Raw genomic sequence first — 12,665 nt, 5'->3', positions numbered from 1 at the left:
CGCCAATGACTTCGTTGTTGAGTCTGCACTTACGCTGGCAGCGTGCGCCGCCAAAAAGTTCACCAAAGACCCACCTCGTTAAAAATCCAATTTTCCATGTTTCAGGGAAGACTTCAAGGGAAGGGCTGCCTCTCAAGGAGGAAGAAAGCTGAGAAATGTGTTCATGTGTGCACTTTCAAGACTACAACTGTTGTCTTCACAATGTATTTCTGGATTATATTTCACATTTAAAGAGTAACTTGACATTAGATATATCCCAGATTGTTTATTTATGTTAACATGAAATGAGACCAGGCAGAAGACAAGCAAAACAGCTTATTTAAACATCAGGAAAAAAAAGAGCCTCTTTTTGAAGGATTGTTTTGTTGAGCAAATTTGTTTTGGATTTTAGGCAGAGGAGGAAGACAAGTTCTGGGAAGCCAGACAGCACATGTTTGTAACTTGTTCATTTTTCTTTCTGTCTTCCTTTTGAGGTTAACTTGAATTATAATGGCTCAGAAAATCAAGAGTGGAGGAAACTCCAAGAAACAAGAACAAGCTTGTTTTAGTGCCTAGTGCTGCTTCTTCCAGATTTCTCCACAGCTTTTTAATTAAGCTCAGCTCAGTCTCACATCCCAGGAAGATTTTACTTCCCACATTATGTAGGTCTCAACTATTCTGCAGTCTTCAATATTTAGTTGTTTATAGACACTCCAAACAAATGAGAATATGTTTTATCTACTGAAATAAACCACTGTCATGTTTAAGTGTTGTTTAAAGGTTGTTTCTGGCAGGACTCTGACAGATGAACCCCAAGTTAAGCCTTTCTTCTGCAAGGTGCAAGGAACCATGCAAAGGTTTTGCAAAAGTAAAAACAGCAACGTAAAGATCTCTGAAAGCTGCGTCAAAAAAGGGCAGAGCGCAATTGCCAGTCTGTAGCTGCAGCAATAACTCTGCAGTTTTCTTCAGCTATTATTTTTCTCTGCAATTTTCAGACCACCTACCTAAAATGAGACCAGAAATGAGTTTTAAAAAAGTCTCTTTTACAGCAAATTGACCTTACAGGACTTCTTCGACACAATCAGTCTGAGTATTTGCACATCTCCAATCATCCAAGTACTGCAGTGCCTCTTTCTCACCTCACTCTCTGTGGTCTTCCTGGTTTCAGGTGAAAAACTGAGACACAGGGAAAGATAAGTGACTTGCCCAAGGTCCTACTGTGAATCCATTATGGAGAGAAACTGAAGCAAAGGTTTGCAGCTCCTGAACTAGAGACGCTATGGCTGGATCACTCAACCTCTCTCCAAGCATAAGGAAGAGACAGGACTGAAAGCTGCCAGGAAAAAATAAAAATGACCACAAACAGAAAAGATTTGCACAGCCTCTTGCAACTGTCTCAAATAGGCAACATTTAACACGTAGCTTTCACTTTTATCTATCAATAACCACAAAATTATTTCTAGTACTTCCAATGTCAAAACAGGCATGCTTGACTCGAAACACTTCCAAATACATCCTGCCCAACAAAAACCAAAAGCAAATGAACACTAGGAGTGAAAGATTTGACAGCAAGAAGCAGAAAAACTAATCATTTCACAGACCTAACAAAAACTGCACAAAGGCAGGACTCCAGACAGCAGGATCATGCTTTTTTCTATCTTAAATAAAAACCCACCGTTTTAAGTTTTACCAACCATGGTAAGGAAATCTAAAAGAACAGAACAGCAACACTGAAACCAGATTTTTCTGCAGATTACAGTGCAGCCCTACTGGTTTACAGAGAGAAGAAGATCACAATGTTCTGTTACTCAAAGTGATGTGTGGTTAAACTCAGATTTCTGTGGAACCATGAAAATCAAAGGGCAGACTTTACTAAAAGTGTTTTGTAGCTGCCTGGTCACATACAGCAAACTGCCAAAAATTTGGGATCAGTATTTTTATCTCTCAAAGTGCAAAACGTGGCTTGCAGAACTTTTTCACCACCAGCAGAGTAAACAGAATAGATTAGACAGACACCACTAGGTCATTGGCACTGTAACTAGGAGAGCAGGGAAAATATTTTGAAAAATTAACATCATCCTGCCTTCCTGAAGTTTGGGGGGGGGGGGGGGGAGGGGAAGGGAAGCAACCTATGTTTCCTTGGAAGAAAAACTGGGAGTTAGATTTCTCTTATTGGAAAAAAGAAACTTCTGCCGCTTTATAAATGGCCTTGTGAACATCCTTTTTCCAAACCGGCTATGCAAAACAGGAAGGAATTATAAATGTTTAAAAACACATGCCCAGTTAACAGTGTCACATGCCCAACAGTAACAGCATTCAGCTGTCACCTCCTAGACTCTCTCTCGAAATGTACAGGGTTGCTGACTCTGAGGATGACAATGCCTGGCAATAATACATATGCTTAACATTGAAAGGAAAAAAAAAAATATCATTTTTTTGTTGCTTTCCATTTTGTTTCTTTCATCTACTCTCCTCAATTGGATATTGTTTTTGTCTCTCAATCTTTCCAGTGTGTTTTCTTTCAATGAGAAAAAAAAAAAAAAAGTTTTTTCTTTTTTTTTTTCCTTTTTCTCTGTAAACACAAAACAGATCTCTAGCAACTTCCAGGGAAGACAGAGAGAGGGGGATGAAGATTGGCAGGTGTGACTAGCACTGAACTCACAGGTATCCATACAATGCCCTGTTCAGCCTGCTTTAGCATCCTGTTGTGCCCCACAGTTCACTCCTACTCCTTCAACTCTTGAATACAGCAAACCCAAAAACCATCGTCTGTAGTTCATGTGGCTTCTTATTGGTCCATCCCCAACCTGACACTCACAGGGGTGAGGACGAGAAGCCTCTTGCCCAAAAAATTGAACTGCAATTCTCAAACCTGAGCTACGAGGCTCAAATAGTGCCTAAGGCTGCCAGGTCCCAACCCAAAAATGAAGAAGACAGGGAGCAAGGAGATTTGGTACCCTTTTTGCATCCTACCAACTGTTGGGAGAGCCCCTGCAAAGATACTCCCAAAACTTTGTTGGATGTGGGGAAAGAGCCAGAATGGTCAGTATGCTTGAAAGGGCAGGCTGGGGAAGAAAACAAGAGGGCAGGAACAGCACAGCCCTTTCAGGCCACTGCTTCTTTAAAATTTCCTTTGAACCCAAACCATTCCGTGATGAGACTGATTTTTGGTAAAGGTTTCTAAAAGCAAGAACCACGTGGAATAAGAAGTGAGAAGCAGAAGTGGGGGAATTTGTACGCATTCAAAGAGCACTCACATTCTTGCTCTTAGAAGTCCTCTGATTTATGAATCCAACTTTCTAGTGAGATTCCAGAGTTTGCTCGTTTCTATTCATTCTTCTTCACTCAGCCCCCCTTAGCTGCTTTCCCTCTTCCTCTCCCCCACTGACAACCATTTTCATTTCTCTCCTTATCCCCCACTGTGTGCTTTTCCTGCCAAAAACATCGCCATTTAAGAACACTGCCAAACAAACAATTTTTTAAAAAGTAGTTTAAAACAATCTAGGGTAATAAAACTACAATATTTAGCAATACAGTTATATGAGTCAGGTTAGAACATATACTGATATTTACATTCAAATAAAACAATAAAATCAGCTTAAGTCAATTTATAAATTCCTGCTTGTCACCAAGCTCTATTTCCATCCTTCTTTGTCGCTCCCCAATTTCACCTTTTAATGCACACCCCACTCACTCCCCAGCCTGCGCTTAGCCCCATCAGAACCCCAACCTGTGCTGACTGGAAGCCCTCTAGCCCCTGCTGAGGTCAATGGCAAAATCCCATCAGATGTCTATGTTATGAGCGTTTCAGCCAAGATGAGTACACAAATAGGAGACGGGCAAGGACAGCTCATGGTGCAGCCAGCAGCGAGTCCATGCTCCTCCAGTCCTTTACACAGGGCAACCAAATTCTCAGTCACAGTGACTTACGTCAGAGCAGAACCAATTTCAGCAGCTTCTCCACCAACAAGGCAACTTCTTAAATTTACTACACAGTAATTACAATTTATGGAAGAGAGAGAGGGAGGGTTGGTTCTTTTTCAGATAAGAGGTACAACAGGGAATTTTTCTTAGTTTAATACAAGCTGACCCTATGCTCACAACAAAAGGTATTTATATACACATGTACAGGTACAGTCATATGTATATATGCACATTTATATCTGTATTTATAATTCTACTTCATACATACCTAAGGAAATATATGTAAATATATACATGCCTAAGGAAATATATTTAAGTCAAATATTAAGCATTTAAATCTTGTTCCAAGTTGTATGCGAATTCACCTTTTCTTTTTTTTTTTTTAACCCAGAAGCTCCTCTAAGAATATATACCCTACCACTCCTAACTAGCAGTATGAGCCATGGCCAAAGTTGCTTGATTGTTCCCTGCAGAGGACTCAGGATCTGCTGCAGCTGCCCATCCAAGCATCAGAGAGGAGACTGAGCTGGTCTGAAGCCAGAGAGCCTAGCTCCTGTTCCAGCTGTCACAAGCAGTGCTGTGCAAATGATCCCTTAGAAGGAAAATGCATTTCAGGGGTAAGAAAAAGAAATATCAGCAATAATTTCAGGGTGGAGAACTTCCACTCTATCAGCTTTTAAGCTATTTCATGTTCCCTCCAGATGGCATAACTAGAGCAGATGTCCCTTCAGATTAGCAAACCATAATCACTCCCCGATGACTCCACATCCTCCTACGCTGAGATGCAGTCCAATAATTTGGTCTTGCTTGACAAAACAGATTTGATCATATGGGCACACACATCTCACATACATGCACGGCATTTTTGTGCAAGGCAATGACTGCTATGCTGTCCTATGCTCAAAAGGCCTGAAGTCAGGATAACTGTGAATAGCATCATTTATTGCTACTACTCCAAATTCCCTTATGCAGCTCCTGTACTCCTTGCATGGGAGAGTGAGACAAACATGATTAAATGGCTGAAGCACAGACATTTGGCATAACAATGATTAGAAAAATAGATAACTAGGTGATGATTTTAATGAGAGATTATTAAAATAATCTGCCAGCTTCTTGCCTTACGACTGTGCCTCTGCGTTTACATCAGCCCCTTTCCCGCTGACATGCACCACCCCCATCCATGCAGGCACACATACCCTCCCTCCCTTTCCACACACACAGAGCCACTCTTTATTTTGCAGCCACCCAAATTTGCATACGGGCTTGTCTGAGCGCCACCATCTGGGCTGCTCTTTCTGAGCTCAGCGCTGGACCACAGGCAAGTGATGCCAGGCTGTGGCACAGCAGCTCCGGCTGGCAGAGCTCGGTTACCCGTTGTCTTTTTCTACCTTGCTGTGCTTTGCAGGAGCCCGTGTTTGCACGTTGTTCTTGGGGCTTTCCCCAAACTTGAAAATACTCACCTTTCCATTTGAGTTTCAGTCTCTAAATGTTACTGTCTAGTGCAACTGGCTATATTCTTCTACCAGCCCCACAACTCACTTACCCATGGCGTCGAAACATCTCTACAGGCTTCGTTTCATTTTCAGTCACATAAGTTGGCTCTATCAGAAATTATTTTCAAGATTGTTTTTCTTACAACAGTTAATATACTCTTTTAAAGAAATTGCCTTGTGTGTATTTGGCATCACAGTATGTATCAATAACTTTTGGGAAGTGAAAACAGTTAATTATTTCTCACCTATGCCCAACAGGACAAGATCTTCATTTTCTTTAGATGGAACAGCAGAGTCTTGGGAAGCCTAGAAACAGAAAACTTGAGCTATATCTTTGAAGACAAATAGTTGCATTTGTGCTTAGTAGCACGCTGTGCTATAGGTTTTCAGAATTCAGTTCAAACACTGTCAAACAGCAGTCACTTCATTTTAGCCATTTGAATAAATGCAACAGATGTAGCATGCCACTTCCAGACTCTAAAGATAAGCACATGAACCCTGTGGACTCAAACTGTAAGCATAATGGAACAAGAGACCAAACCATATCTTACTTTCCATGCAAACTCCAGTTTTCAGCCTGCTTTTCTCTTACAAAGTTTAACTGTAGCCTAACTAGTCAATATACAGTGTTTTGGACAAAAGAGCAATACAGTTCTCAGATGCCTCCCTCTCTAATGTCTGAGCTGTTCACACCTGTAGAAATATCACAGGTCAGTTCATTCTTTATAGAGTCAACTACGGCCTTTCCACTAGAACAAAACAAGAGACAGTCAGTATGGTACTAGAACCTTTTCCCTCCAGCAACACTCATGAGCTGCAGCACTCTGCCCCAATATAAGTTTTCAACATAAAACTCCAAAATGCAGGCATACTGCAGAGATATAATTTTGAGATTACATGGATGTCCTGGTTTGAGGTAAAACAGAGCCAACTTTTTGTTCAGTAATTTTACTTCTTAGCTAGGCCTCTTCTAACCCTCTGAAATTAACAGCATGTTGTGTCTAAAGTGGTTCGTTCAGAGTAATAAGACAGTTTGTGACAAGCAATGGCATGCAGAGAAGCTCTTGATTATACTTATTGCTATAACATCCAAGGCCAGCTAATTTCGTTATTTGCCCCATTGGAGGGTCAGAAACGGAAAAGCGTAGAGGGGTCCCATCTGCAGGGAGGAGCGGACAGGACAGGTGACACAAAACTGATCAACGGGGTATTCCATCCCATCTGCATCATGCTCAGTATAAGAGCTGAGGGGTCAAAGGGTCAACCCGCTTCCTTCAGTGGCTGACGTTTGAGTAGGACCCTGTTTGTTCATCTGCCTTTGATCCCGATCAGTGTGTTCCTGACTCCAACTCTGGAACCCGGTTCCCACCCATCACTGAGTCCAGCCTGGGACTTCCCCAGTGCCTGCCGGTGAGGTCATCCTGGGAGCTGAATACGGTTTTGTATATACTGTATCTATTTCATTATTTACCTTTTTATTTTATTATTAATATTTCATTAAAGTAGTTTAGTTTCTTCTAAACTCGTAAATCTCTATCTCTCCTCCTCATCTGCATGTACAAGAGGCCGGGGGGGGCGGGGGCATCTGTCACTGGCCATTGGCCAATTTTGCCAAAATCACGACAACAGATGACAATAGCAACATGTGAATCCCAAACAATTAAAAATTGAAAATAATAATAATAATGAAGAGGTCATCACTTTTATAATAATGACCTAACAAAAGCAGCAGTCCAACAACATTCCACCAAATTAAATTAAGAAGATATCACCCTTACTAGATTTGCCAGGTTTTACCAGATTTTGTTTCTCTCAACCTAAATCATTATTTTAGCTTCACACCCAGCTGAGCTAATAATCAAGCTCCTGCTTCAAAAGGTGATTAAAAAAACACCGAGACAAAGATTTTCTGTTTTTTCTAAACAGATACATATAAATAAAAAGCAGAATATAATATTAGAGATCAAATACTACTGACTAACCATAATGGGACTTCTCGCAATTATAGGTCCCCAAAAAAAAATGTCAGATACCCCCACGTAGAAGACAGTGGGAACTGCCATCTTTTTAACACAAAGCATTTTTCCCAGTTAAGGACTTGCAGTTACCCACAAGGTCTCTCTCGGAGACTAACTCCTCAGATGTAATGAATCATGCTGCCTCAAGGACGAAGCTTGTGTGAAACAGGTTGTGCTCCCCTCAGACTGGCAGACAAGCTGCAAGCTCCCTGAAGACACTAAGGTTCACCATAAACACAAAAGCTTGCTTCTCCAACCCAGCCTTCCAGCCCACAACCCCGTAACAGGTTCCTTCAAATAATAATCATTTATACAAGTGACTATTCCCGCAGGATAGGAACGGGCAGGAAACGTTGTCTGGCAGGCATTAGTAACTTTATTTATTTGTTAGCACCGGGAGGTGCTCATACAGCCAAGCAGAGGTTGCTGCTTCCCAACCTAAACGAAGCTTAGCTAATAGGAGAATAAGGAAAATAAGGAGAAACCTATACCTTCGTATCATCCTGGGACAATTCGTCAGATGATGAGTCCATGGGCCCTGTAAAAGCGAAGATTCCTATTCAGTTTGGGTCTGCGGCTTAGTCTTCTGTGGCTGGTGTCTCTGCTGTCTCAAACAGGAGTGCAGGAGGCCTTTTAAGCACGAGGAAAAGGTAAACAGGCAGGCGAGCTAGGACAACAGACATGGGCAGCCCACACATCTCCCCACGGCAGCATTCCCACCTGCAGCGTGTGAGCCGGATGCAAAACAAGTGGTATGTCATTGTCACAGTTATGTTTAGTCTAGGCATGAAGGGCACTTCATCAGCCACCTGCTGATTAACTCTCACATGCTCAGGAACAACAGTTCTAGCATCAAGCTTCACAACAACTCTGCAGAGCAGCTGGGCTCTGTTCTTCTTTTGCAGAGGTTTCATTCGGTTTCTGAAATTAGACCTTGCATTTTCACCCCAAAAAGTAAAAAAATAATTTCATTTCTGTCACTCTTTTTTTTTTTTTTTTTTTTATGATTTCTTCCCAGGGCTGCGGGGACGGACACTGCACATGCAAAGGACTTCGCAAGTTTTGCCCAAACACAGCCCCAAGGACTATTGTGAAACAGCAAAGAGGATTAACCTGGCTAAAGTAATGCAAATGAACACCAGCATTACCTAGGCTTCCAGGAACATTATTATTTAGTAAATATATTTTAAATAATAATAACTATATAGCCAGAGTTATGATGGTAAATATGTTTCATTTCACATTGAATATTTCAACTCAAGGTTCACATCTGTTCTCAGGTACACAAATTCCTCTCCCTTCTCCAGCTCCAGCAAATAGTTAAACTAAGTATGACTCAGAAGGTGGTTTGGGGGACTGCTTTGAGAAATGTGCACCTTTGGGACTTCTGTCCTCTTTTGGCATTGCACAAAGTCTATACTCAAGTTTTAGAAAAAAAAAAAAGCTGTATATCTTTGGAAAAACAATTCAAAGACAGCTGCCTATTACCTAAATCACACAACCTTCGGCAACAACGACACCACCTAACCGTCAGGTATCTGTGAGATGAAGTTCTGGGATGCAATTATGGGCCCACTGCAATCAGTGCACCTGTTGTCCCTATGGATGCTGGTAGGAGTCAGGACTGGGTTCACGCTGATCAGAATCTCTATCATTAATTTTTAACTAATCCACCTTCTTTAATCAACCTTCTGCATCAGCCACATATATACCTCCCCTTGCATTCTAACGGAGTGCAATCACAGAGCACAAAATCATTCATGCTGTCAAACAAAGCACCTCAGGCATCACCTTTCAGCTAGAAGGAATAGACTATTTCTTCTGTAACTTTAACTGCAGAAACTTACTTTAAAAGCTTCAGTGGGAGATGTTTTTTTACAGCATTCCCATGCAATCGGCATTATTATCAGTTTCACAGTTCACAAAAATAAAAAGCTGTTTGCTCTATGCCTGATATTCTACAGAAGCACATGGCTTATGCTCCAGATAACAGCATTCAGTCAACCCGTGGGCGTGGAATTTCAAGGGCAGAAAACAAAAAAAGCAGAAACTACTGAATTAGACAAAGAACCATCTATTTCACCTTTTGTTCTGCATGCTCCCTGGATAACGTATCACTCCATGTATGTGAATTTAATTAAGTTGCTATGGGAGATTCACTGCTAAGCTAGTCGCATCACCTTACGCTGACCCACCACTTTCGTAGGATTGCATTTCACAAGAAGCAATGTACTGCTGTAGCAACCTCTACTCGGTAATAGCTCAGGGCTTCTGATAACATTGTGTTTTAAAGGTCCTGTTGATCTTGACTTTAGGCGCACCCAGAAGTGAGTAGTTATTACTTCTTGGAATGGCAGCAGTTTTAAAATCAGAGGGTGATCCTTTCATGACACAATGCACTAAATTAATGTCCTGATCTTAGCAGCCACTTTACAAAGCAGTTCACTGAATGCAAGTGACAATGTTAGTAATAAGTACTCTGACAATATTTCATATAACTCCTGCTTCCAGCAGCAATTTTAACTCAATCTTGAAAAAAGTTCTTTTGTTCTCCTGAACGCTGACAAATGGAGAGAGGTAAGGCAGGCTGCTAGACACCTAGCAATTCACAAACCTCGTGTGGTAAATTACCTCTTACAACAACAGATGCATAGTTCGCAACTGCTTATCATTTCTCTGCAAATTTACCTTCTAGTGGCCGAACACTTGTTGCCTGAACGCTGATGGAGAAGTCAGGTATAAAACTCCCTTTCCAGCACTAACAACGGCAGCCTACATGTTTAAACGTGAGCTACACCATGACTGTGTCCCCATTTTATCCCTTCACTTAAAGTTACTAGCTGATGCCACCTAGAACTGCAGTCCCCTGCCCTTCCCTCGGTCTGGTCCTGATCCTGTCGGCAGTTTATGCTGGTGCTCGCGTTTCTGCTGCCCTCAGTAGGGCTGTCTCCAGCACAGCCACTCAGCAAGGCCGAGCCTCTCGCAGAGCTCACAGTTTTCAGCTTGTGGCTTCATCCAAATGAACAGCAACAGCCACATTAAGCAAACGGCCAACTGATGGAAACTCTTAATTCCTAACAATCCCACATAAACACCCAAAGTGTCTTACTTCTCATGCTGAAGAATGACTTTTTTTTTTTTTTGTGATTTTTCTTTTCAGGTCTAAGAGATGCTTGCTCTGGGCGACACAGGGATGTATTCTGGTAATGAAAGAGCGTCCTCATCAGCAAGCACAGTCCCCACAATCCTTGCAGAGGTAAAACACTCACCAAAATATTGAAGGTCTAATTGAAACACATGGGAATTTTGCCACATTAAGAAGTCCGGGCTGGATCCCAAAACTATTCATACAGAAGTTACTCTGCTCCTATCTTTATTAAACTTACTTGGCTTTACTGGAATCTGCAGGCTGCAGCATTTATTCAGTTAGACGCTGCCCTCTCTTGGAACCTTCTGACATTTTGCTGGCTCTTACAATAAAATTAGTTAAGGCTTTTCCAGTCACTATAAACGCCATAATATTTCGTTAACAAGTTCAGTCTGACATTAGTGCTCTGCAGTGAGTATCACGATTTACACAACTCTTGTAGTCTATGACAGGCATATTCCACTGTTGTCTATTTACAGGTCTCTAATGTCATACGAAACATGCAATCTTCCTGAATAAATAAACAGTGTACGAATCTGTGCCAACTTTCCGGAGCTTTTAAAGACTGCAACATTATGGAATAAAAAACTGTACCTTCTACAGAGCTTGTTGTACTGCAGGGCATTTTTGGACCTTCCATTGTCTCAACTTGGTTTGAATTAATAGTCTAAAAAAAAAAAAAATCAAAATGACAGTAATTATATTTGATACCCATGACATTTATCTGAAAACTCATAAACGATATAAAAGACTAGCAAACAAATATGTTATAGGCAACACTAAGATGACTGATAGAGATTACACACAGTATTCTAACCAGTTACCCTCCAGAGGAAACGGACAGTTTATCGGTTTCTCTCTTCAGGAATTGCTATTTTCAACTATAGAGAGAAATTACCTCCTGCTTACAATACACAAGGGATCTAAAGGATCAGATTAACATTTGTACTTCATTGTTTATAATCTCCTTCTCTATGAGAAAATCAGCACAGCAGCTTTGCACAACAGCTCTGTTCAGAAGTCTAGTTAACCTTGAAAGCATCCCTATAAAGCAAGCAATTTTGACGGACAGGCAATACAAAGAGCCTAAACCAGGGCTAAACACTGACTACATGGTAAACCCAGCCTGGAAGGCAGGAGCATCCATGTCCCAGGCCAGGCAAACCCCTCGCTCGGATACACACACTGACTATATCACTCCTGCTCAAAAGGAAGAGGGGGCAAAGATCCAGTCCCTCATTTTAGCAATTACCTTCAAAGACTGTAAGCAAAAGGTGGGGAGGAGAGAATGTCTACCTTCTGCATAATTTCATCTGCAACTCTGCTTGCTTCTAGGCTTTCCCTATAGCTAAGATTGCCTGTGTATTTGACATCTAATGGAACAGCAAGTGAAGAAAAGGCATGGTAACCTGAATACCAAAGATAAAGTAAGGGATGACTCTGGGCTGAATATCACAAGCAAATTGATTTGAAAGCACACGGCTGTCAAGGTAGCCACATCCTACGCCTCGGTGGGGCTAGTTGCATTCTTTTCTGCTCATCTGTTGGTGTGCGAGACACTTTCCTACTCCTACACCTACCAGGTAGAAATAAGCCAACTCCTCCTTGGAAAATTACTGAATCTGTCCACCACCAGGCAACAAAATTATTTAAATTATCATAAATTATCTTAATCACTTTGGATGATTATTGTGATTTGGCCTTTCTCTTCTAGTTGGAACTAGATCATCTTTGGATGATCTAGTTGGAACTAGATGATTTTTAAGGTCCCTTCCAACCCAAACCATTCTATAATTCTATGATTCTTTTATTAGCCTGAAGCTATTTCACATATGCCCATTAGTCATAGAATCATAGGATGGTTTGGGTTGGAAGGGACCTTAAAGATCATCTTTAAGGCCATGTGGAGGAACACCTCCCACTAGACCAGGCTGCTCAAAGCCCCATCCAGCCCGGCCTTGAACACTTCCAGGGATGGGGCATCCACAGCTTCCCTGGGCAACCTGTTCCAGTGCCTCACCACCCTCACAGTAAAGAATTTCTTCCTAGTATCTAATCTAAATCTCCCCTCTTTCAGCTTGAAACCGTTACCCCTTGTCCTAC

General features: G+C 41.5%; 1 protein-coding gene across 5 annotated transcripts in view; it reads right to left on the bottom strand.

The window, feature by feature from the left end:
* Positions 1–12,665, bottom strand: part of ARHGEF28 (Rho guanine nucleotide exchange factor 28) — a 121,999-nt gene that overhangs the window by 61,840 nt on the left and 47,494 nt on the right. For all 5 annotated transcript variants that reach the window (XM_054184772.1, XM_054184774.1, XM_054184775.1 and 2 more), the window contains 3 exons: positions 11,157–11,229; positions 7,906–7,952; positions 5,642–5,702 (listed from right to left, as the gene is read on the bottom strand). In XM_054184772.1, the coding sequence (XP_054040747.1) occupies positions 5,642–5,702; positions 7,906–7,952; positions 11,157–11,229 (181 nt within the window). The remainder of the gene's footprint in view (positions 1–5,641; positions 5,703–7,905; positions 7,953–11,156; positions 11,230–12,665) is intronic.

This window comes from Rissa tridactyla, chromosome Z (assembly GCF_028500815.1).
Source record: "Rissa tridactyla isolate bRisTri1 chromosome Z, bRisTri1.patW.cur.20221130, whole genome shotgun sequence".
Taxonomy (NCBI): Eukaryota; Metazoa; Chordata; class Aves; order Charadriiformes; family Laridae; genus Rissa; species Rissa tridactyla.
The sequence above is the reverse complement of the archived record's forward strand: the minus strand, read 5'-3'. Positions and strand labels throughout refer to the sequence as shown.